Raw genomic sequence first — 25,632 nt, 5'->3', positions numbered from 1 at the left:
CGATGAAAAAAATCAGATCGACTGGTTGAGGTTTTCAAGAAAGGTTCAGAAGTTTCTACAAAACCAAATTTTAATAGCAGGCGTTTATGTATTCTTATTTGATTTAACAATGGTGTTATCACTATTATTTTAAATAAAGACTAAATCCACCAACACCATAGCATGTCTATAAAGCTTGGCATGAAAAAAGTAATTCAAATTGTATACCGCATTTTTTAAAGCCTCGACTATTGTGGGGTACAGGCAAAACGCTTGAACGTTTTTTTCAGACGTTTATTTGCGAAAAATTATTTAAATTCGAACGCTAACGACCACTGTTTGTTTTGTTTAAGCACGGTGACTGAATCACTTAAAAATCACGGAGCGTTAAGACACGCTGGTGCCTCACGCGCACGCTCACTGAGCGCATTATTGGCGGGTAAGTGAAGGCGCGTGGCGCGCTCTTGAGGCATGACGTAATCAAGTGACAAGTTGAGCCGCATTACCTAACAGCTTGGATCGCGAGGGTGACCAAATCGGACCGGCACAAGAGTGTCGATTTTCTAACAGTTTTGAATTTTCCCCTTCGATTCTCTGGTTTTGGATTCTTAAACTAAGGTAAGTCAAGCATTTTGAAGGCATTTCTAAACTAGTTGAACTGCACAAATTATTTGATTGGTATCCCTGACACTGAAGGCTTGTAAGAAAAATCGAAAATGCCCGGAGATTCAACGAAGCGAAACGTAAATGGTTTCGCAGAGAAATTAACCCTAGCCCAAACTCATAGAAAATCAGGTAGTTTGTGCGATCACTGTCTTTACTGCCGGCTTTTTTGCTTTTATGTTCTATGTTGTAGAATGGTTATGGTTTCCATTTTGAAGAAATCAATCCACGAAAACATCCGTGCCAAGTCAAGCTTGAAAAAGCGTTTGATCTTTCTTATTTTACATGTAGTTTATTTACTCATGAGTAGGTCGCGACAAGAATTGAACTGAAATACGGGTTTTTATCACACGATGTCGCAAATCAAAATATAAATCAAGGCTGATTTATTTTGTAGTGTTTTCTTTTTTTCTCGATTATTTTTATGCGTTATGAGTTATTGTTTAAAGAAATACCTGTTTGCGCTGACAAACATGATTAGGCAATAAGAAATCATGTCCGTGGTTTTGACTCAATATTGTGACTAAATAAATTTTGTTTTCTTTACACGTTAGGAAGAACACAACCGCCACTAAACTGATATAGCAAACATCTCCCAAATTTTCAGCTTTCATGTTCAAAACTGAAGACTTACTTTTTGCCTAAAGAGATGTCATTGAAGCGTACGCCCGACCGACCTTAGTGTCAATTTGATTATAGCCCTAGCCACTTAGGAGTTGTAAAACTAAATGCCAATCGGATCAATGATTTTTCCAAGAGACATTTTATTCCCGGTCGAAAAGGGGTTTGCATAGTACCTTTTTTCCTTAACGTCTGATCAAGAAAGAATCGAAGCGCTAGAAAAAGGCGCCAAAGAAAAACGATATGGTATGTACCTATAAATTTTCACTCGAACTCTGGCCTTCTGATCTCTTCAGCGATCCTTAAACAAGGAGAAACACCTTACAGTATAAGGCAATAGGGAAAATATTACTCTTTCGTCTTTTTAAACTTTAAACTGTCGTTTGGGATATGGCATTAGATAAAATAATCGTGTTTTTTAAACAAATCTAACATTATTGTTTGCAAGCAGAATGTAAATTTTACGAAAATCTGAGTGTTTTTCGTGTGCGCATTGAATTTTCATTTAGTCTGTGAGAAGATTTGAATCGGTTCTTTGGTAGTTAAAAAATCGAGGGACAGTCTTTAATTATAAGCGAATAATTACATGGTGCATCTTAAGGCAAATTCAGTGTTTCTAGCTAAATTGTGTTGTGCGCAAATACTGAAATTACTCAGATTTACTGATGGCGGTTAACGGAAATTGTTTTTGACAAGTCTGTTGTCTAAGTCATTCTCCACCTGTTTGTCTCGTTATAACGATGAACGATGATATTTTTAGTATCGACTTGGCTTTACTGGTAAGATATTTTATTCGCGGCTTTGGGTTGGGTGTCGTTAACATCGTGTTTTATGGTTTTGTAACTATCATCCTGTTTCTTTTAGTCAAATTACATTTCAAGTACAACTGTGCTCACATTTTTTTGGTTATCGACCAATTTTGATTATTTGTGCTTGGTATGGTTAGATAACCTACCAAAAAAAACAATCATTTTATAAAACAAATATTGTTGCTTGAAATTAAAATAGGATTCGAACATTAAACGTATCTTAATCTTTAGAGTGTCTGATCAGCAGTTAGTTTCTCTCTACAAGTATCAAAGCAATATCAATCAGACGTCTTTTGAGATTGGAGGGGAAATAAATTCAGGGATACGTCGTGACTTTCTACATGAAGATAAATGATCCGAACGGAAGAAAGAGATTGAGCGTCAGTCGATTTTTAGTGATTTACACATTTTAGTTTAAATTATCTGAGTGAATAAAGGCGAATATTCATTTTGTTTCATTTTTTATAAGCATAAGGTGCATTACAGTTTATGCGCTCAAGCAAAACGTGAAGAGTTTTTTTCAATTTAAATTCCAAATTTTCTGGTTAAAAACTTACAGGATCCCAAAATTCCTTGCTGCACACATGCGCATAAAGCCGATAATTTTATGTTTGATTTTTATTTCAAAACACCAGTTTTCGTTGTTGTCGCAAGCCTTTATAAGGACACTTTTTGACTCAACTGTGCAAAAATTAGGACAAGGTGTTTTCAATCTTGCTCAAACTTTGCTCCATTCTACGGATTCTTTCAAGTGGAAGAGTGACAAGCAATTGTCAATCCATGAAAATGTTTAAATTATTCATTGCACAACGCCTTGGTTACGGGCAAAAGTAAACAACAATGAAATGAGTACAACTAAGGGCTTTACCTTAATGGTTTGTAAATAAAAATTCATTCATCTGGTGGAACGAAACAGCCTGAAACTGTGTGGATGATTTTGCGCGAGGCTAAAAAAAGCACATTCGACAAAAATTAAAAGGACTCAAAAATACACTTGCGACACTCTTAGACGTTTCTGGTCAGTGCTGTAAGACTTTTTAATGCGGGAAATCGGGGCATTTCAATCCAAAACTTGGTACTTCTTTTCGTTCCTTTAAAATTAAAAAAAAAACTAAACAAGTAGTAGGAGGAGGAGTAAAATAAAAGCGTAACTTTTTAGTAGAATTTAATCAGGAAATTTTTTGATGCGTAACTGTAAGACGCGCCATTGCGGAACCATCGAGCCAAATTTACACAGACTCCTTTTCAATTGTTGTATTCGTCTCTTCCATTTAATGCAAGGCTTTCTTAAATGATGAAAACTTTGTAAACGAAGAGGGCATTAACTAAAAAAACATTTTTATTGCCGGGAATAGAATTGGCGGCGATGATGTCAGGCCTTCCCAGGGTCTGAGAACAGGTACCAGTTAGTCGCGATCGAGGTAAATTAACTTAACCAGAAAATCTCTCCTCACTCAGTTTTTCTTCCGTCTTATTTTGTATTTTTAGGCTATGAAGGCTGCGACAGGCCTGCTCAGGCTGGCTTTAGGCCTTGCTTTATTTGTATTAGCGGTAAGTGTGTAAAATTCTTTCTATTTCTTGATGAAACCTATACTAATGTAAATGTTCAGTTTGTTTCGCTATATAAGCTCGCCGAGTGGAACCGGGGAAGCTTTCACAACGACCTTACTTCTTTCATGAGAGATCTGAGAAGATCTGAAGGTCGTTCAATCCAAATTAATCCTGAATGGCATTTAGCGTTTTTTTTGTAGTTAAGAACTGTGTATATAGAACTTGCCAATTCCTCTTTAGTTTGCAGTTACCCTTAATGCCAATATTAATTTCATTCTCCGTTTTCATATTTAAGTGCAACAATCCTTGAAAGAATTTAGTTTCAAATCAGACTCTTTATCTCCTGTTCTAACGCAAACTAATTACAAGACCTTCGCTAATCGGGCTATGGCAACTGTCATTTACACGTCCCGGTTTACAGAACCTTACATAACTTGAGTGTTATAAAATGTGAATGACAACCACAGTAAACACTTAAGCTCTGCAAAGTGTAATTACTATCTTGTCTCCCTGTGATGTCACTCACCCCAGCTCCTCCAGGATAGGTGCCAAGCTGAAGGAGCCTTATTTGGAATCACAAACATTAGTAAACACAGACCTTGGTAACAAACCTGACGCTTTATTTCGTTTCTAGTACTGTTCACCTATGCCACGCAAGCCACGTGTACTTCAAAAGCGCGACGACAACATGCTGAAATACTACTGGGACCAGAAACTACCCATCGGGTTTTTTGTCAACGGACAAGGTGGTTTGATGGGACCTCCAGGACCTCCCGGACCCCCAGGAACTCCCGGTTATTATGCGGGTGGAAGTGGAAGTGGAAGTGGTGATGCCGTTGCTCGCGGGGGAATTCCCGGACCACGAGGTCCCCCAGGGCCACCCGGCCCTCCCGGAGGCGGAAATGGTCTAGCTGTGAGTAGTAAATTCTTTAACATATATTATGAATTTTAAAAAGTTAAAGTCTGAAGAGCTGAATGTAGAGAAAAATAGAGAGAACCTCTCTAAAAGCCTTTCCTACTTGCCGGGAGAGAGAAGAGAATTGTTTAGATCAAGGAGAGAGGTTGTTCTCACTTATAAAATGTAGAAAAAATTCATAAATGGAAGAGATAAGTTTGACAAATTGTCAGTCAGTGCAGAAATTTATCTCTCTATGCGCCATGAATTAGTCTCCACCTATTTGCCTAAGCTGAATTCGGCCGAGCCTTCTCTTTCTTTTACAAGTGAACTTCGTCTGAGATAATTCTTTTTATCGGTTTCACAAACTAAGTGGTGAGGGACATTTTTTAACATACAACAGTTGCTACAGACGTGAGATAGGTATTTTTCTTGCAGAATTCTCCAATTTGGGCTTCATGCATGTGTAATAATAAGTTTTTGCCAAAATTTGTATTGCCCCTTGGGGTAACTCCACTTTCACCTGTGCATATAAAAAAGCCTGTGTATTTTCTCTCCCCAGGGTCCTCAGGAAACTATCACGTGCGAGGGCGAAAAGGAATGGATCGAGTGCCCACAGTACAAGGTTATCAAAATCAATTCTGCTTTCTGGGGTCGTGACGACACAGCCACGTGCACAACGAATGGTGTACAGCACGGACTCAGTACCTCGGACATGTGCCCTCAGGATGAATCTAACTCCATGACCAAAGTTGAAGGACAGTGTAAAGACGAACAAGCCTGCGAGCTGGCGGCCACTTCAACCTTCTTTGACAAGACCGACTGTGGACAAGTATACAAGTATCTTCGCGTCAAGTACGAGTGCTTACCTAGCGAATCAAGAGTCAAAGCAGCTATTCAGAGATCAAGGATAGCCGGCTAAATAGATTCTCCCATTGACTGACATAGCTTCTATCACGTGATAAGCTACGAAACTTTTTTACCGCCTAATATGATTCTGCTGTCCGAATCATCCGGGACTTCAACATTAAGGACAACACGTGTAACAGCTTGATAACCACTTGCAGGGGCGAAATGAATGTGTGTATAGCTACGTGAAGACTGCACAAAATGTGTTTGTCTACATGAAGTGCTAACCCTACAGAAAACGCCATGTTAGACGGTGAAAACGTTTAGGTTAAGATGGAGGATGGATGAAAGAGAAAGACTTGTCTTTCTTGTTAAATTTTCTGGATAACACTGTGTAAAGTATTTTATGTACACTAGGAAAGCAGTTTCTTTCATTCCTTCACACTACACATTATTTTTAATTTAATATCGAATGTGTATATAGTAATGTTTCTCAATTCACTTGCCACTCATTTTTACGTGAGCCAATAGAATTTCTTGTAAAAATCGCCAGCGGTTACACGGATATAAGCATGCGCAATATATGACTCATTAACAAACATTAAAAATGGACAAACTAATAACAGGAGGCTTCAAAAAACGTTGCATGCTCGTGGTAGTTGTATTATTAATCAGTGTAGTTGACTTGAATCATTGTTGTGTTGCTATTGAATATAAATTCCTGAAATTTGTGACAGTAAAGCTTTATGGTCTTTTGAGATTTACTGCGTTTACCTTGAGATAAAAAACGTGCCTTGCCTGATATTGGAAATGTTGTCATCGTTATTTTTTAGCGATGGGGTAGAAATGAAATAATTGTTCTTGTGGTGTGAATTATATTTGAGACTTACTTTAGAATTCATACTTAAGTCCCACACAAGAGCACTTCGAGTGATAGGTAAGCAGCAGATCTGACCACTGACTCCTCCCTTTCCCTTTCCGTTCATACCGGGGCATGAACCATATCATGATACTTCTGAATAGAGCGGTTTTCACTTGAGTGTCGAAAGTAATTCGCGTTTGCATGGGTTTTGCATTACTACGCTTAGTGATTGGTTTAAAACTCACGCGCCACTTTCTCAGCCAATCAAAAGTAAAACCAAAACCATTCGTGACTCGCTTTCGCACGTTTTCCCGCGCTTCGTGTCGGGAACATGTATTTGCTTCGAGTTTTGATTGGTTTACCTGATTGTCTGTATCCTTTGTGATTGGCCAGAGTGATTACTTTGGTTTTGGTTTTACGACACTCCATTGAAAATTGCTCTAATACAAGCATTCTCGGTAGGACATGTCATGATTATTATCACAGGAAATTAGCGCGATTCAGCCATATAGACAGCTGTTTTTCTTTGTTTATTCATTACGCAACCCATCTACTGGTTTAACAGAGATCATCCTGTTTCTTTTGAAAAATCTCCAGCTTGTTTCCAGCTTCGATCAGATCGTACAGGTTCTTAAGTCTGAAGGTATAGCAGTCTGTTACACTCTTTGGAAATCTTTCCTCTTTTTAATCCACTCATCTCCCATCACGTTCATCACGATAAAACAACCTACTGAAAAATCATCATAAAAGTCTCATGTAATATTATGACAGCATTTTAGATTGTATGTGATAGTAATGTTAAAACCTATTAAAAAAATTAAAACGTTTGTAAAAGCGAAATCACAGCCATTTCGATTGTCGACTTGCAATTGATGACGGTTCAATATGCATCAATACTGTAGATTGTATATGACCGCTGACTGTAAGAAATGCCGTATGTTTAAAAACAAACAAAATGGCGGTGTTGGCGATGAAATGGCGGTGAATTTAAACTCTGTTATGCTGTTTAGCACGTCTTGTTTTTGTTCTGGTAAACAACGATGAACTTGTTTTTACGTTAATTAAGATTAAAAAAGGGAAAACAGAAGACAGCCAAGCGGCGTTAAGGTGAGTATGCATTCGCTATTATAATCGATCGAAAAGTGAAATAGTTTCTTCATGTTTCAGTAGATACGGCCTGTAGGCAGTACTGTAGAGCTTTTTGCTTTAGTTTATCAGGCCGCCGACACGGCAGGTAAATTTTACAGGTTGCAGGTTACCAGAAACCTGAAATTTCAAGGTGAATAAATCCTAACCCTAACTCGATTCTCTTCCCGCATGAGATCTATTCAAGAAGCGAAGGAACATCTCTGTAATCGCGTGCGACAGGAGCCCATTAATGACTCCTGTATGCGACAACTTTGCGTCCTGTCTTGTCTTGTTTCGTTGTTTGGGGGAGCAGGGATGGCGCAGTGGTGAGAGCGCTCGCCTCCCACCAATGTGGCCCGGGTTCGATTCAGGCCCGGTGCCATATGTGGGTTGAGTTTGTTGTTGGTTTTCGTCCTTGCTCCAAGGGTTTTTCTCCGGGTTCTCCGGTTTTCCTCCCTCCATAAAAACCAACACTTCCAAATTGCAATTCGATCTGGAATCAGTGGGATAAAGAAGAGCCACTTAGTGAAAGATCCCACTGTAAATTCCCATTTTATTTTTTATTTTTTTTTTTGTAGTAGTTCCAAAAATAGTCTCAACTTAAAACCTGCAAAATATTCCTTCCAACGGCGAGATGTGCTGAGTTAGACCGGTTCACCGGGTAAAACGTCATTAGGTCTGCATCATCAACACGATCATGACGATGTTCTACCCTCTTATTACGCGCAATCCGCCTTCTTGTGCAAATATTTAATATACAAACGAGTTTAAAAGTCAGTATAAGAACTGCCTCAGTATTGTTACCTAGAAGGGCAGCTTAGCTAACAAGAATTTAATTCCTAGACTGCGCATACGAGCAGTCCGGCCCTATTTTAATCTCAAATACACTTAGCTATAGAGCAACGCGAAAATTGCGCAATTTTAAACGAGCGGCAAGGCTGCAAGCCACAGGCCCGCGTGTTCACTGTGAGTTGCGTGGTTCACTGTGCAGAGTCAGTGCTACTTCGTGGATCACGCTTCTTTTTGCGTTTGCTCTACCGGCGTTTTAGGAACAATATGGACTTCTCAAATCTACATATCATATTTCCCTACTAGTCTCATAAATCACGTATTCTTATGGACTTCTAGTATCATAAATGGCCAGTGTATTCATCGACAATCGTTTTTCCGTTTGAAAACATCTGACAAATTGGGACATCATTATAAAGGTGAAAGTGATACATAGGTCATTTTAAAACTCGATATTGAAATTGTATTGTACTCCATTTTCTTTTAATTGAGCTTGCCAACTGTCGAAATTGTTCACTGATGAAATATCCTGACGATTTGGCGAACACTGTACTATCATAAGCGCGAGGTGCGACGCAGATTTTGACTTGGCCACTCCTTTAGAAATTGCATTTCTTGACATTTCTTAATCAAGATCTTATCGATCTTGTTGGTCCATCTTTGGTCCATCTTGCCATTTCAGAATTGCATTTCATTGAGCAAGGGAAAATTCCCTCTGAAGCTATCTGGCGCCCATTCCACTCATCATTCTACAGTCGTACACAACTTTCAGAAACTTTGGCACCGCAGGACACAGTGATTTCTCGAAGAACGCTTCGGACACGGGAATGCTACAAAATGGCCGCTTCTCGCAAACTGAACGTAACTTTTCCGTAACGGCTAAGCGTAACTGATCCGTTGGAGGACAAAACTTTAGTTGGTTCGAGGGCTTGTCAGGTAGACATGTTTTAAGATCGTCCCTTCCCCAGAATGCCGAATTTATTTTCAGTCCTTCCTCCTCTCCCGCGCAAGAGAGCGACAACATGTTACCTTCGCATCCCAGTGCAGTGGCGTTCGCCAGCCTAACCCATTTGGTGAGATTGCTTTCAAAAGGTAAACCGAACGCCATATTAGCCAACCAGGACAAACACCAGAGTATGTAACTCCATTCTAGCGGAAGACGCATGCTAAAAGAACCAGAAAACGGCGAGGTAAGACAGACTAAAGGTATAGCTTATTTACCCTCTTGTTGTTTATTGCACTGTCGATCAGGTTATAACGGAGGTATTGCATTATTAACGATTTTTCTACACGCCAATTGATTTTCTGATATGAGCACCAGTTATTGGTGTTGATATGATACGCTACCTCTCGCCTCCATGTAATTCAGTCTAACGAGGATATTTTGCCATTAACTGCCAATTTTCTTTGCAGACTGAGCTCGAGACATGTAAGTTTGATTTGGTGACTGAAATTCTTGTTCCGGCGGAGAGACTGAGAGATTCTGAAAAGGCATATTCGGAATCACTAAGAAACGTAATAATATAGGGAATTGAAATTACCCAGTTTCTTTATAATGATTCAATCAGTTCTCCATTTTACTCACTTAAAAAGGTTCGATGTTGCAGTGTCTCGCTTGAGAATACCCATAGCCACGTTTGTTAGCAAATTTATCGAAAAACCTGGTCATGTTCTTATGTCGATGGTACTGTTCATGGTTATTTTGCCAGTGAGTCAGAGCATGACCTATAGGTAAACACAACACTGAAGTTGACATCTTAACCACAAACACCCGAGTGTTTGTTAAAAACTGAAAAACTGTAAAATTTAATTTGCGTTGATCGAGTTTTTAGTTACAATTTTAAACTAATCTCGTGCAAGAACTTTGAATCTCATAGGAAATGGACTGGGTTGATCTTCTAATCTTTTTCTCTCGGTTAGCAAGTTTTAAATTTCCCTTGTGTTGTATCTGCGAAACGTTACTGGTCGCGAACTGTCTCAACATTATGAGCAAATCGTTCGTGGACCGATTCAAACCAAACCCGGCGTCTAATCCTGTAGAACATATAGCAAACAAATTATCGCCTTATTGGAATTATCGTCGCGATCTATCCGCTATAAATGATTTTATCTTGAGCTCAAAACGCCCAGAAAACTAACAGAAGCTCGTGCTCCGTCTCCGACGTCAGATACAAAATGACAGAGTGACCTGTGTTTGTGGAACAGATTGATGACCTGATCACAAACAAACAGGTGTCGGCGGTTAACCCGCGAACGAGAAATGACCGAGCAATTGTTTTCATAAGAAACACAATCCTTAGTAACAAAATCTTTTATTCCGGAAATTGTTAACGAAAAGCAAAATTTCTCAAGCGAAATTACCCATTTTTAGCAACATTTCCACAAAAACGCTTAGGTAAACGACGAATTAGCGCATGCGTTCCAAATCGCCTCGCATACCAGGGAGATGACATAATTACGTAAGCGGGACGATGACTTTATGAAAACAGCATTTGCACGCACCGGCGCCCTGTCATAATTTTGAAAAATTAGAAAATTCTCTCCGTCCAAGGTAACTTTCGATTGATTTTTTCAACGTGATTTTATTTCAAATTTCACGTAAATTTGGTGTTTCGAGTAAGTGGTATTTGACACGGCTGTTTTTATGTTTCCTTGTAGCTGACGGTTAGTTTGTCTGCTCGATTTGCTGGCCACCCGAGCAGATTACCTGTGACTTCATATTACGAGGTAAGGACGAATTTGTTTGTGCTACCGTTTTGATGTTAATACTTGGTTTAAATTTCTTGGTTAGCCCTCTTGAACATTATTTTTACTGTAGTTTTTCGCCCTTTATATAACGCCTCACTTAGTTTCTGTAGTTGAGACAAAATGGCGCTTGCCTAAGCTCATTTGCTTCGCTTGTCTGATCGAAAGGTTATTTTCGTCCAGCTGAGTTATTAATGCATACGAATAACACTCTAGTCAATTCTTCTTAAATTTATTGCTTTGTATGTGAAAATCAGTGGCGGTCATTATCGGCGACTAGATTAGTATAGTAAGATTAAATGATAATAAGAGCTTGCATATGACCTCTTTTTGTGCGTATTTTCCTGAGCGATTTAACCTAGCATATCTTCTAGTGTCTCAGATAGGCTAACAATTTGCTCTTTTTATTTGCCGCAGGACACTACCAAAACTGGCAAGAGCCGAGCAATAAGCAAACGGCAAAGGGTGCCGGAGATCCCTTTTACCCATATTTAACAGGTAGGAAATAGATCTGTAGACATTATAACGTGTAACAGAATATTCTTTTGCTGGAAAGATTTGGGCGACAAAATGATGTTATTTTTAAGTAAACAGCGTACTCCTTGTTTTATGCAGGACAAATCACTTTTAATTGAATAAAATAAAGGGTGAGTTTATTTTCAACTTGAAGCTGAAAGTTAAATTAAGATACGGTAATTATAAATTAAGCCGTCGTTTCGAGCGTTAGCCCTACATCAGAGCGAATCGAGCCATTGTGACCATATGCTAACGCTCGAAACGTCTGCTTTCTATCTAATTACATCCATTTTGTTTTAAATCTGTTTTTAACCTCGATTCATTACATAAAACGTAGGAATGTTATTGCTAAAATTGCTATAACGGGGCAATAATTGAAACAAATACAAGGCATGATAAAACAAATATTAATGACGCTCTTAGAAGCAATTTTTATACAACTCCTTATTTTTAAAAAAAACGTTATATTAAAATATAGCGGTTGTTTTTTGGTTTTGCATTCTACGCTTAGTGATTGGTTAAAAATAACTAATCGAACGTGCCACTATTTTCTCTCTCTCGGACGTTTTCCTGCGCTTGGTGTCGGCTACTTGTATATTCTTCGAGTTGTGATGGAATGACTTTGTGATTGGTTAGAGTGATTATTACTTTGGTTTTGCTTTAATTTGAAAACTGCTCTATAGGAATTTTTGGTATTTTCTTTTATTTTGTTTAACTGACCTCCTAATTTTGTTTGCAGTCAAAATATGACGCAAGTACTAACAGCTTTGACCACGATTTTAATCGTCGCATTTGCCGAGTGTAAGGTAAGGAAACATCTAACTTAAGATTGCTGTTTTTCTCGGTCTGTTTCAGAATATATGTTGATTTTACAAGGCAACAATAGATTTCACTCATTCTCTTTGTAATATTGGAATGGTTTGTTACCGTTTTTAAGCCACTTATGCAGCCATAGGTTTGCGTGACTCCTGCGGCTCACGTGACTTGTGTGCTCCGGGAGAGGAGCTGCGTGACAAAGTACAGTGAGACCTGTATAACGAAGTAGCGTATAGAACCTCTCGATCTAGCGAACGAATGTTGTGGAACCGGTCACTTCTTTAGTAAAGACAACATCATTGAGCATTGTTCCAAAAAGACAAAAAGTACAGACTAATAAGGGGTGTAAGAAAACATGTAAAGAAATTAAATTGTATGAAAATCCTTTTGAAAAACTTTTAATGCTGTTTTGTTTGATCACTCTTTACAGCTTTTAAGTGATGTCCCTGACAATGTTCAGCTTCAAAAGGATTCGGACATCAATCTAATGGAAGTTCTAGAGAGCCTTGCACCGGTCCCTAGCGAGGAAGTGGTTGCTATAAGACCCAAGGGAGAGGGAATTGAAAGATTCAGGCGACGAGTGGAACCTGGCGGCGTTTCGTCGCTTCCAGATCTTCCAGACCTCCCAGCACCTCAAGAAAATAACTCCATCTTCAGCCAGAGAGCGTTTTCTGATAGTGGAGTGACGCCTCCCTCAGGAGAGGGTGAATGGGATAGCGGACATGCTGCGTCGTCCAAAACAAAGAAAAGCGAAATAACCGGAGAGGACGCTTCTGGTTCAGGGGAAGGATCCGGGGTTGTGGAACAGGAGAACCCGAAACCTGTTGAGCAAGATGAACCAGTTGTTTTGAAACCAACAAACTCTGCTGTTGCACCAACGTCAGATAGCGAAGAAGAAGGGAGTTCGGTGGCTCAGCCTGCCGTAGCTGCCGATGCGTCAGAAAATTTTACTTCTGAACCACAACCGCCTCCGGTCGCCATTTCACATAACGCCGAGAATAAGCCAACTTCTGCAGCTGTTGCTGGTACCGCATCCTTCAACGCCGCAGAGCCTGAGGAAGCTTACTCTTCCCAACAGGTGTCATTCGCAAACAAGACCGCCTCAAATCAAGCTAACAATGCAGGCAAGGAGTCGGCTGCTGTACCAGCTCCTAACAGTGATCCTACACCTGAATCCAGTGGATTAGCAGAAGGAGCTCATCCTGCACCATCTACCGATGCTAATCAAGAGCAGGCGGCATCTGGGTCAGGAGAAGCCAACGGAAGCGGATTGAATGCAGATGAGCTTGCTTTTATTGCTGGTCTTAATAAAGCAAAGGAGCAGCAGAAAACGGAACCGCAGACACCAAAGAAAACAAAACTCCCAGGTAGCGTAGGTAACGACCAAGATGACAGCGATGATGATGACAGTGATGAAGAGAGTGGAGACGTTAGTGGCGAGCAATCGGATTCCAGTGCAAGCGGTGACCAGGAAGACGAAATAACCTCCTCTGGCTCAGATGAGAGCCGGAACGTGGAGGGCCACCGGAGATCAGAGACGAGACAAACATCCAAGGAGGATGACTCAGAAGAAGACGATGATGATGATGTTTCAGCTGATGGTTCAGGTTCGGCCTCGGGCGAAGACGACGAGGATGATGATGACGATGATGATGACGATTATTCAGGGGAGTCAAGCGCTGAGGAACCAGAAAAAAGGGACACTATTGTTGATGTGGCTAGTGGATCTGGAGTAAGCTTCCTTTCAGGAGTAGGCCAATCCGATAGTGATGATGGTTCTTCAGAGAGTTCTGGGGAAGATGACGAACCCGAAGATGCCTTGCCAGGTAGTATTGGTGCAGTAAATGACATTGCAAAACTCGAGAAAACGCCTGCACAACCACAAACTGCACCTGGGTTTGCCTTTTCGTCTGGATCTGGTGAAGCTGTGCCAAGCAGCGCGAAGAAAGTGGCTACGTCAGGCTCTGGTCTACCCGAGGTTACTAAAGGTCAGGACTCAATTGTAAAACCAGTGCAAGACCGAACACAGCAAAAGCCATCCACTTTATCGCCAGAGTCAGGGGAAGCTGAACTTCCGGGAAGTGTTGGCGGTATAACTGACATTGGTCAACTTGAATCAGACGCCCGAGCAGATGCAAATAATGATGCTTCTGGTTCAGGAGAGACTAAGCCAATAAACTCGGGCAGTCAATTTAACACAGAGGAATCTTTGTTGCAGCAAGTATTGCCAAGTGCATCGTCGGGATCTGGGGAGTCAGAAAAGCAAGAAGAAAGTCTCCCAGGAAGTATAGGAGGACCGATTATTATGGATGAGGCACAAGACTCTTCCAATTCGGGGTCCGGAGAAGAAGCCGTAAAGATAGTCAGCCCCGCATCAGGCATAGCCTTGGGAGAACGTACGAAGACCCATTCTAATGTGGCTGTTGTATCCTTTGCACACGACTCTGAAAGTTCTGGGTCAGAAAACGATGAACAGCTTAGCGGCTCTGGAATCGGTGACGACCTACAGTCTTTAGCATCTTCGTCAGAGGACGAGACTCTTCCGGGTAGTGTTGGAGCTGTGGGTCCTAATCTTATGACCATGGCTTCTCCAGAAAACAAAGCAGGCTCCGGGATGGCGGATCAGTCTGGTTCTGGATCTGAAGTTGGTTCTGGGTTACAAGAAGAAGCTAACTTGATGAATGCATTCCAGTTTGCTGATAGTTCTGGCTCAGGGTCAGGACAAGTCGAAAAAGACGAGAGTGCAGTTAAGGATTCTATAGTAACAATGAAGGTTTCGCAACCACTCACGGCTTTTGCTAATCAAAATGATATCTCTCAGTCGGCCAATTCGACTATTATTGCTCAGACGAAAGCTGCAAGTGAAAAGGTAGAAGAGAGTAGCGGGGAATTTGGACTTCTGAAATCCCTGCAGCCTTCTCAAGGATCTGGAGTTGCCGAGGAGCAGTTACCAGGTGGATTTGGCAACGGAGACAGCGCTGACATTCAATCCCTGGCTGGATCCGGAGGAGAGGATGCTTCTGGGTTCACCTTCCAATCCGGATTAGGATCCTTCCTAGATGAAGGTGTCTCTGCATCTGGATCGGCAAACCTCGACATGGTGTCTGAATTATCAGGAAGTAGCAGCAGCGGCAGTGGTAAATTTTCTTCAGATTCAAACGACTTTGAAAGTGTGTCGAAGAAAGACTTTGCCCCAACAGCCTCCGCATCAGCAAGTGCGGAACAAGATAGTGGATCTAGCTCTGGTTCGGCTTCCAAACCTTTGAAAATAGTCAAGCACACTAATCTACCAACGCCAAAGAAAGTCGGGACAGGGATTTCGTCCACTACTTTGGCCGCATCTGCTTCTGGATTTTCTTCCTCTGGCCAGTCAGATTCTGGTGCGAGTGCACTTCCAGGAAGCGTTGGTATCGAGGAGTCTTTCTCTTCCTCTGGGTCTGCAATCTTCGACACCTCTGCCTCCGGATTTATCCCAAATATAGCAGATTTCCCGCAGGAAGATTTATTGAACACGGAAGACGTTGAAACGTCCGCTTCCGGTTCTGAAGTAGTCAACGTGATCGAGTCCGGAGCCGGGGAGGGGTCTGGTGCCCAAGCTTCCGGTGACGAAGGCTTGGAAGAGACAATCGTGCGTTCTCACACCAGTAAGGTGAAACCCATAAGCTTCAACTTAAACTCGGGACTCCAAGCCGATATTGTTCCAGCAAACATGGGAAGGATACCTATTAACTTGGGTGTCGGATCAGGCGGTAGTTACGGTTTAGGATCTGGTGCTGGGATCGATTACGGCTCCGCGTCGGACTTCTTATCTGGCTCAGCTGGTAGCGGTACTCTCGAGCTGACTCCGGCAACTAATCCTTCTGATGCTATCGTGAACCTGTTTGGCAGCACGTTTAGCCCTGCTGTGAAGGAGGCCGACAGTGAGTCGAGTAGCAGCGTAGCTCCAAGCGATGAAGGATCAACGGTGAAACATGTCAAGCAAGGGAAGAATAGACATCAAATACCGATCAGTGGAGACGATGAGATTGCTCTCTTGGAAGACAAGGAAGAGGTGAGATTTTATCTGAGTTATTTTTTTTAAATATCCTTTTGTTGCGGCTGTGAATGAAATTATACAATATGACCATTCAAATGACCTGTAATGAACTGTACTTTCACGTTGTGCTGTTTGTTTTTCAATATTTTGTAGCTTCAAATTTAGGAATTTAACTTAGCCTTTTTCTAATAGAAATGTGTTAAAAAAGATAAGCAACGTACTACACTCTTTTAATCGCTCAACGTATTTAATTCCCACACTAACCTGACCGACTTTTGTTGACAAAAATTTTTTTATCCTGAATAGCAGAGAAAAAATAAATGATTTAGCATGAGTTTGGCAGAGATAAATAAATCGTCCTCTTTTCCAGGTTGAATACGATCTTCCCAAGCCAGGAGATACAGTAGATCAACAGCTGTTGGACCGCTTTATGATCAGTCAAATCCTAGAACAAAATCTCACGTTATTCTACGGTGGACTTGCCGGTCGCCCGGGTAAACAAGGCGGTGTGGGTCCCCCGGGAGCCCCCGGCATGCAGGGTATGTCGGGCCCTATGGGTCCCCCTGGTGGAATTGGCGAAGTAGGAGCCCCTGGGGCTGATGGTGAATCCGGCCCGATCGGTCCCCCTGGGCTTCCCGGTATGCCTGGTTACAGAGGAGAACAGGGGCCACCAGGACTCATGGGATTAGCCGGAGAGCCCGGGGCCCCCGGACTTCCAGGTGCTTTGGGTGATATGGGACCTACTGGTCCTGAAGCTGTAATGCCGGTAAGAACGGATTCTTGTTCGTACTTTTTATACATCTACTGTATTAAAGGGACTATGTCACGGGGATTTCACAGATTTTTGGTCTAAACTGTTCTGAAATAAGTGTCAGGCAACTTTACCCATGAAAAACATTATCTTTGAACATTTTACTGAAGATATAACCTTTATTTGGGAATAGAAAACAAACTTCGCTATGAACATCGATTTTTTTTTGAAGGCGCGCGGAAACAATTTGAAAACGTTGGCTAACGTTTTCAAGTTGCAATCCATTTCCATCCTAGCCATCTGCAGCCAAACGCGCTTTTAAACAGTTTTAGTGCTCTAAAATAGCAATTGTTAATAAAAATGGACCATTATTTCTAAGTTTCCGACGACACAAATATAAATTTTAGTTGTTTGAAAATCTGTCAAAATCCGTGACATAGTCCCTTTAAGGAGTATTTGGTGTTTTATCAGAAATTAAAATGAAACAAGGATGGTTAAGAGTGGCGAAGACTGAGACAAATTACAAATGAAGAACGTTAAACTTGAAGGAACTACTGAACGATATTTAATTAATTTCTCTGATGTCTAAAATTGCTATCAGTTAGAAGGAAACCTTAAAATAACACTCATATGGCTACAATCATTGACAAAAGTGTTGACCCATTGTTAATTTACGCCCTTTTTTATTGTTATATGGACCAATTCCATCCTTTTGCCCTACCTTTCCAACCCCCCTCCCCCAATCAATGTTGTAGTTTGTTTCTAGGAGTCCTTTGCTACCATTTTACAACATTGGATGGGGGGGAGGGGGGTATTTTAGCAGACAGTCATGACATTTAAAAACTAGTGTTAAATTTGTCATAAAAACCGCAGAGCGAAGTCAATGTGTCAACTACTTTTGTCAAAGATTGTAGGTAAAAAATCTCCAAAGAAAAAATAACAAACCGAAAATAAACAAGGATGGGTACGATTGAGGACGATTAAGACGGATTTTGAACGAGAAACGTTTTTTTCAAAGAGCGCCTTCCATACGTTCTCAGTTCTAAGCCCTTTTCATCCAACAATCAGAAAGAACCGTTTGTTTAAGTTGTCTCTTATGTCCAAACCGGATGATCAGGAGCATTGTAACAACAGAAGTATGCATGTAGTAGCAGTCGGTGTCAGTGAAACAACCGGACAAGCTTTCATGTGCAAAACAATAAATATACGCATTGTCAGGAAACTAGAAAACAGGGGTAATGCACTGATTGCAGCGTTCTCTTAGAGGAATTCCCTCAGCATTGTTTACAGCGACTTATTAGCAATATTCCCTTATCTTTCTCCTTAGAACTGTTCTTACATTTGCGAAGGAGAGAAGACTTGGCTCCAGTGTAAGCAGTACGAGACGATCAAAGTGAACCGCGCGTTCTGGGGACGAGAGGAAAACGAGTTCTGTCCCAAGGCCCCAGTTGGTCTGGACGCGGGCAAAGTTTGCGAAACCGATCCAGACAACACTTTTAAGAAAGTTGAAAGCCAGTGTAGACATAATCAAGCGTGCGAAATCGTGGCTTCGAACACGTTCTTCGACGATCCCACGTGCAAGAACACTTTTAAGTATTTAAAGCTGTGCTATGAGTGTATTCCTGACGAGGTACACACCACTGATGTTTTACTCGATGCGGGAAAACGAAGAAAGAGAGGAACTCGACTTGAGGACGTGCTTAGAAAGCGAAGAGAAAAATCCAGAGAGAAACTGTTGAACGATCTGTGGAAACATCCATACCACGCAAAAGTTGTAAAAGAGTTGCAAGAGTAGTAGGACTTAGCTTCTAACGGATAGTTGTTGAATATTCTGTACATAGTTAATTGTTATCTTGGTCTTGCTACTCGGTAAACGGGTACAAAATCATTCCATACGAGTAACATTATTAAGGGTTAGGGGAATTGATCAAAACTGGAAGGTTACACCGACTTTCGTCGAATATGATGTAATCTACGTAATGTCTTTTCCTATTTTTCTGATCCCAAAAAGCCGTTGAATTTATCCACATTTCCACAACTAAGAATACTTTCAATGAAATGGCTCGGGTTTGGATTGTTTTCTTAACTAGTTTTAAAAATGGTTAAGGAAGGATAAATCTCAACGGCTTTATATAGAAAATTTGGAAAAGTGGGGCGACATGGTCACATATTCCCCAACAATGACGACATTTTCATGGAAGAAAAGAAAGAAGATTTAATTTTCTGCCTTTACACAGAAGGGCGTTCTAAAGTAGAGCCGTTTGATAACAGAACGGTATTAAAAGACGTTAACTCTTCCATATCTTTTATCTTATTCAGCCGTTTAGAAGTCAACTGTAGCTAGGACAAATTGAAGAAAACTACTTCAGTGAATCTCTCGGAAAATAGAGAAGTATAGTCGTAGATTTAAAATCTCACAAAAGAAGCATAAAATATTTGAGATTTTATTTGAAGGTAATAAAAATGCATTTCGAATGGTCGAAATCCTTTAAATGCACGCAAATTTCTTTACGGGTCGTGTATGTCCACCGTTTTCCTTTGAGGGAAAATACGTAAAATAAATTCTATCTGTATAATAATGTGATTATTTTATATTAAAGACCTAGCTAGTAAGCTCAATCATTAGTATTGTAAATAATGAAGACGTGTCGCCCTTGCGGTAATTGTGAAAAACAGTTTCTGTCCAAAACAAAATTAATGGATTTTCCATAGTGTCACACTCAGAGTATTGTGTACTAGTTAAGGCTTGTAGTTCGTTGTTACATAGGGGCGTTTATACGTCTAGGGTGTTTTTAAGAGCATTTCCTAGAATAAAAGGTTTCCAAGAAAAGTGACTTGGTGTGAAATGTTGCTGGGATTTATTTTGTTTTTGCTGTTGATGAAATATTACTCTTTCTTGAATCCTCATTGAAAGATTCAACTTATGTAATAACTGGTTGAAAATTGTCTTGCTCTTCTTCACTCGCGTGCCCAGAGCTACTTGTCCCTCTTTAGCCGGCGAAGCCTGCGCAACAAGAGAAACAAGTGGCTCTGGGGAAATGTGATTCGATTGGCTAGATTTTATCAAAAGGGATAGCCAATCAAATGAACCGTTTTAAAATCCCTTTGTTATACAAGGGTTAAAAACGGCTGATTTGATTCGCTAGATTTGAAATTCCTTTTGTTTAAATCTAGCCAGTAAAAACACGTGTCCCAAGAGCCACCTGTTTCTAGTGCACACGCTTCGCCAGCTTGGAGAGACAAGCAACTCTGGGACGAGAACGGCTCTCGTTGAAAAACAATGAATGTCGAAATGACCGCTTACAATCTAGAAATCCAATATGGGGGCTTCAATATAGCGACGTCAATCAAAATGTACAAACTGGTCTCAACTGGCAAACTTTCAACTGCAGTTTAACAGTTCATGGTAAAAGTGTAATCCATCGCGCTTTTTAGTCGAAAGCTACTATCTGCGAGCATTCTAGGATAAGTTATCCTCGTAAACTGGATGGCGTGTTATGAATGCCGACATTGCTCGTAAAAATTGTCTGATGGCATGCTATTATTACGCTCGTGTAAATATCACATTTAGTGACAAGGACTGATTTAGTTTAAACAAAACAATAACAAAAAAGTTAGTTTTAAATCCTTTATTTCCTCAAAAATCTATTCGTATTTTTGTTTATTTGATTTGTACACTATATTTGTATACCATTCGTATTTTCCGGTACCAGACCAACAATACATTTTATCCATACAAAAGCGCAGTATATTGATATTACACAATTTCCATGCCATTTTCTTGTACAATGGTTAATAGCCATAAATCCATCAGAACATGTAAATCATCTTGAAATCAATTTACACATATGCATGCAACGTGACAGTAAAATGCAAGAAGGAGGCATTTTCAGCGACTTCCTGAGCAATTGCAGTTATCGTCGAAATGAGTTGCTCAGCTCTGAAAAAGTAAATTTACGGCCGACCTTTGCTATGGCAAGCGATCTACAAAACTGTTTCTTGTATTATTATTTTTTTTCACGTCTCGGAAACCATTTCCTTTTGTCCAAAGAACTTGGAAATCATTAATAAAACCAGCCACCATGTTAACTTGCCCGACTTAGCTTAGCAACGCGCCTCGAAGTGAGGTGAGATAGCGTCATAGGCCGAGTTTCTCGGCAAATCAGAATCTCGAATCCTTAATTAACCTCTAGGAATCATCCTTAACAAAAATAATACAATCAAAAGTAAGACCCTATATTTCTATAATAAAAAAGACCATTGGAGTGCATACGTAACAGCTTATGTAAACACTGTCCAGTAGCTCGATGCTGCACAAGAGTGTTTGGCACAAAGTCACAATCATCGTAACCATCTATTGGCATATAAAACCCGGTATGGTCCACAGCTATCACACCCGATCTGTTGGCAAGCATTCCAATATAAACATCGTCCATTCTGTACGGCTTAACGACATCAAATAAAGGAACCAGACACTCGATAACATCATATGTCATAACAAAGCCAGCTCCACTGCAAAAATCTGGATAGTGTGTATGATTGTATTCTTCGTAACTGACGTTCCATTTCCCAGCTCGACGTACTATAGGATTGTGGTGAAGTTTGCCCATAAAAAGTCCTTGTTTGGGTGTTGTTTCTCTTTGTAAAAATTTAATCAAATCTTTGGTGTTAACCAGCACATCATCGTCTGTTTTTAAAAGGTACGAAAATTTACAATATCTGGCTGCCCATTCGAAGGCCATCTGTATTTTCAAACTCTGGTTCCAATAATGTTCATAATAGCTTGCGCGAATTATGTCGCCATAGATGTTATTTTCTGTTTTTACTGAATCGGAAAATGTTTGATTTCTTGTTTGACTGATGAGAAAGTATGTCTTCCATTGAGGGTTAATATTGGCACCCCAAGCACCCCAAGTCTGACGAATTAAATCTCTCCTTTCAAGATGTTCTGGAGCAGACGAGACCAGGATCAGAAGAAAGTAGTCTCGTACACAAGCAGTCTTGGTTATCAAAGTAGTTTTGTGCTGGGGAGTCGTTTTCCAAGATTTACAGTCGTGACGAGGAATAAAACGGCTGGGAAAAGTAGGGGGCGCAGTGGAGTGAGAAGACTTCACGAAAATACCAGTGACTAGTGTGGTTATCACAGCAGATGCTATTATTCCAATAAGATGAAGTTCCCTTCTCGACAAAGACATCGCTTTCCATTGTAATAGTACTAGACCGTATTTTAACTTGCGATGCATATTGTGAGTCTAGTTCTAGGGAGTCACACTTCTCATTTGCCAAGTTACAAAGCCTTCCTGCCGAGTTCAAGCTTCAGCTAGTAATAAAGCAAAATACATTGGCTTAAATGAAGAAAGAGGAGAAAACCTTCAAAACAGAAACAAACGTTTTCCATTTTGAGCCAAGTCCACCAAATCTTTTAAAATTCGAATAGAGAGAAGAAAGACGGAGTAAAGGCAGAGCTCAGAGGAGCAATGTTTGTTTGTGATGTCGTTACAGTGGAATCTTGATTTCTCGAGCTTCCAAAACGAAAATTGGTTCGACAAATCGGGAGTTCAAGAAATCGAGGGCGGGGGATATACTGTTCGACTTAAAGGGACACTGTTCAACTTCAATTCAAGAATATAAAGACGTATGGAGACCTATAAATAGTGGGCCAGTTTTGGTAAAAATTACTATGCCAGTGTACTAGAGCTATAAACATGTGAAATTATTGTGATACCATTAGAAACTTTAAATCTCAACTTGAAAAAGTTAGGCTGACTTTTTCAAGTTCTGCCTGGTGGCCTGGCAAAACAGCTAAAAACTTACAACGGCTTCCCACTTCCTTGGACAACAATTTACTTTATGCATCTTATCTTGATGTTCTACAGTAGGTGCATTTCGTGTACGAGCGAGAGTACTTTGCCAATTTTAGTACTTTTTACTGAAAAGCAGAAAAATCCACGTGACAGTGTCCCTTTAATCTGAAATCATGCCCTCCCTCCCCTCCCCTCCCTCGCTTCTTATCACTCCCGCCGCGGAGGGAGAAAAAATAGAGAACGCCTGATCGCAGGTTAAAAATCCAGTGGAAACGACTTTTGGTTCGAGTTACAGTAAAAACCCGTGTGTAACAACCTATTTTTTTAGAGTTTGGCAAAACAGGTTCTTGTATTTTAGGCTACTTATTGACAGTTTAGACAAGGTAGGTTCTTAATTAGGTTCTTAATTTCTACAGAGTAGACATTGTTGTTGATTATCGGAAAATAGTATAAAATCTGGTCTGTTCTTCATTATAAATAATTATTAATGTACCCATGTTGCCAAAAGTCCAACAACATTAATTGATCAATGATGGTGTTTGGTTTTTGTTAAAAAATATATATATATAAATTAAATAGCTTAACCCCACATATAAGAACCTGTTGAAATTTGTTTGGCTAAACAGGTTCTTATATTTTGGGGTATTAAAAAAGCAAATTTCTGCCAGAAGGTTCTTAAATCCCTTGGTTCTTACACGCGGGTTTTTACTGTATCGAGAGGTTCGAGAAATGGAGATTCCACTGTATTAGAAAAGTGAAAGGCGAGTCCGTATGGATCAAACGTCATTTTAGTGACAGAACGGCAAATCGGGATCGTCAACACTGCAAAGAATCGTAAAAGTATATCTGAATTCTTGAAAATTTAGAATTCTTGCTTGTTTCAATACAGAAAAATATTAACTTCATGTTCTACCATTTCGCACTTAGACAGTCCGCGATTGTCCAGTCTGTGTTTCACTAGTCCGTGATTTACTAGCCCGTATTTTAACAATCTTCCGCGTTTTACTACTCAAGTCCAGTCCAGTCCAGTCCAATCCATAAGTAACGTAACGTATTCCGTCACGCAGTCTTTTTCGCATTCATTATAAACACTCACTCATTTAGTACCAGCGAAGAACGTTTCATCAATCTGTTATTTATCATATGTTCTTAAAATTTACATGCAATGTTGAATAGGCAACTTAACTTACAATAGCTTAACTTAAAGTTCGAAGAATCGTTCATTTATCGAATAATGTAATCGTAGGAAATGAATACAGTTTGTTTTCGATCGAATATAATTTCAACGCCGAGCGTTCATGCGTAAAATTTTTCGCCGCGTTGAATGTGTACACCAGGAACAATATTGACAGCGTTAGCTTACTCCCAGCGTTCAACTGATCCTAACATTGGTGTGAATTCTAGGCGAATTATTCTGTAATCGAACTCACGATATTAATGAAGATTCGATCGAAGTTTGGGTGTGTTTGGTTGCGATTTCGCAAGTCGAATTCGAACGCAAGCGAGCGCATATTTAGGTTCGTTTTTGTTTCGATTTTGTTCGATAGAGCGCTCGATCGTCGAACAAGCAAGGCTAGTAAATAAGTTGTTCGATGTCAAAAGTGCGATAATTAGCAACGTTTGGCCATCCGCATCAACTATGATCAGATTTAACACAGCGATAATTTAAATTCGGGCTAGACCTCGTGATAAACAGTCGATTACCAAGTATTTTAAACGAAACTACAACATTATTTAAAGCTATAGAAAAACTCAATGGCAATATTGAGTAAGTTTCTAACTTCACTGTAAGCTTATAAGCGGCTAAAAAAGCAAAATATACCGCTGGAAAACACTTTATACTCACCATATGAAGTCTTCCCGTTTGTGTTGTATTAAACTTTCCTTACAAGTATTTCCTTAGAACAACCAAAAAGTCGATCATACGAGTCTTGGTCCCATAGTGTATATACAAGACAGATTTATCGACGGTCCACGGGAAAAATACAAAGGGCACGGAATCGTCAAACTAACCACACGGACTCAAAGTTTGCCGTGTATAATACAGTAACATTTCACAAAGCGTCACGCGTGGCGTGAGAAGTGACACCCCTTGCAGGTACTGTATGGCCAATCAGCGACGCCTGTTTAAACAATAACCAGCGTGACAAAAGGCAGGCTAAGTATTGATAAATTGTTTTATTCGGTGCTATATTGTATTTTATCTGACAATATCACACCATAAAAACAATTATCTATATTCATTTAGCTAGTTCAAAGCGCTCCAGAGATAACATCATATCGAAGCGAAGTATAATGTGCCCATTTTCTGAGATTTCTTGTCGTCTTCGCCTGAAGCTATTTCCTCTGGAGCGAGGACTCCCGTATAAAAGGACGGGGATTGTCGTCATGCTTTAGGGGTGTTTTGCGCGCTATAAATGCATATTATTATTAATTTTCTTTTAAGCTGTTAAGGGCAGAACGCCAATATTTTTAGCCATCAAGGTCTGATTTGGGGTTGCATGTAAAGAAATGAAATACGCCTGCAATAAATGTCCGCGGTACAAATATCAGTGCATTTTTTCACGCTACATGGAGATTGTTGGCAATATGATACAACTTTCGTCGAAAAAATGGATGAAGGCCCAAGGAGGAATAATGTTTTAGGGCCTTTTAGGTGAATAGTGTATAGTTTTTAAAACACTTGTATACATGTGTAAATGACTGGATTTATCAAAATCTGGATTTAGCGCAAATCGCTGTAAAATCTCCAAAGAAGACGATATAAGAACTTAAAGGAATGTCAGTCTTTTTTCTTTCCTCCTCTCTCTTGTCTACC

General features: G+C 40.2%; 3 protein-coding genes across 4 annotated transcripts; 2 read left to right on the top strand and 1 right to left on the bottom strand.

The window, feature by feature from the left end:
* The first annotated feature begins 455 nt into the window (after positions 1–455).
* LOC144651903 (uncharacterized) lies at positions 456–6,127 on the top strand. The gene is made up of 4 exons (XM_078511972.1): positions 456–597; positions 3,561–3,623; positions 4,258–4,536; positions 5,081–6,127. The coding sequence occupies exons 2-4, from the start codon at positions 3,564–3,566 to the stop codon at positions 5,438–5,440; spliced, it is 699 nt and encodes a 232-aa protein (XP_078368098.1). The 5' UTR covers positions 456–597; positions 3,561–3,563; the 3' UTR covers positions 5,441–6,127.
* A 4,516-nt stretch (positions 6,128–10,643) lies between these two features.
* Positions 10,644–19,844, top strand: LOC144649819 (uncharacterized). 2 transcript variants are annotated; one of them, XM_078509414.1, is made up of 7 exons: positions 10,644–10,697; positions 10,805–10,873; positions 11,309–11,389; positions 12,147–12,213; positions 12,654–16,274; positions 16,630–17,025; positions 18,338–19,844. In XM_078509414.1, the coding sequence occupies exons 4-7, from the start codon at positions 12,154–12,156 to the stop codon at positions 18,803–18,805; spliced, it is 4,545 nt and encodes a 1,514-aa protein (XP_078365540.1). In that variant the 5' UTR covers positions 10,644–10,697; positions 10,805–10,873; positions 11,309–11,389; positions 12,147–12,153; the 3' UTR covers positions 18,806–19,844. The 2 variants fall into 2 exon arrangements, with proteins under 2 accessions (XP_078365540.1, XP_078365541.1); XM_078509415.1 differs by lacking the exon at positions 10,644–10,697 and having other exon boundaries at positions 10,737–10,873.
* Positions 19,845–20,630: 786 nt separating this feature from the next.
* Positions 20,631–24,886, bottom strand: LOC144651786 (beta-1,3-galactosyltransferase 5-like). Its single transcript, XM_078511775.1, has 2 exons — positions 24,661–24,886; positions 20,631–22,330 (listed from the first exon to the last, which is right to left on the bottom strand). The coding sequence occupies exon 2, from the start codon at positions 22,251–22,253 to the stop codon at positions 21,231–21,233; it is 1,023 nt and encodes a 340-aa protein (XP_078367901.1). The 5' UTR covers positions 22,254–22,330; positions 24,661–24,886; the 3' UTR covers positions 20,631–21,230.
* Between the last annotated feature and the right edge of the window lie 746 nt (positions 24,887–25,632).

This window comes from Oculina patagonica, chromosome 4 (assembly GCF_052425735.1).
Source record: "Oculina patagonica isolate OP01 chromosome 4, crgOcupat, whole genome shotgun sequence".
Classification (NCBI taxonomy): domain Eukaryota; kingdom Metazoa; phylum Cnidaria; class Anthozoa; order Scleractinia; family Oculinidae; genus Oculina; species Oculina patagonica.
Note: the sequence above shows the minus strand (reverse complement) of the source record. Positions and strands in the feature narration are given on the sequence as shown.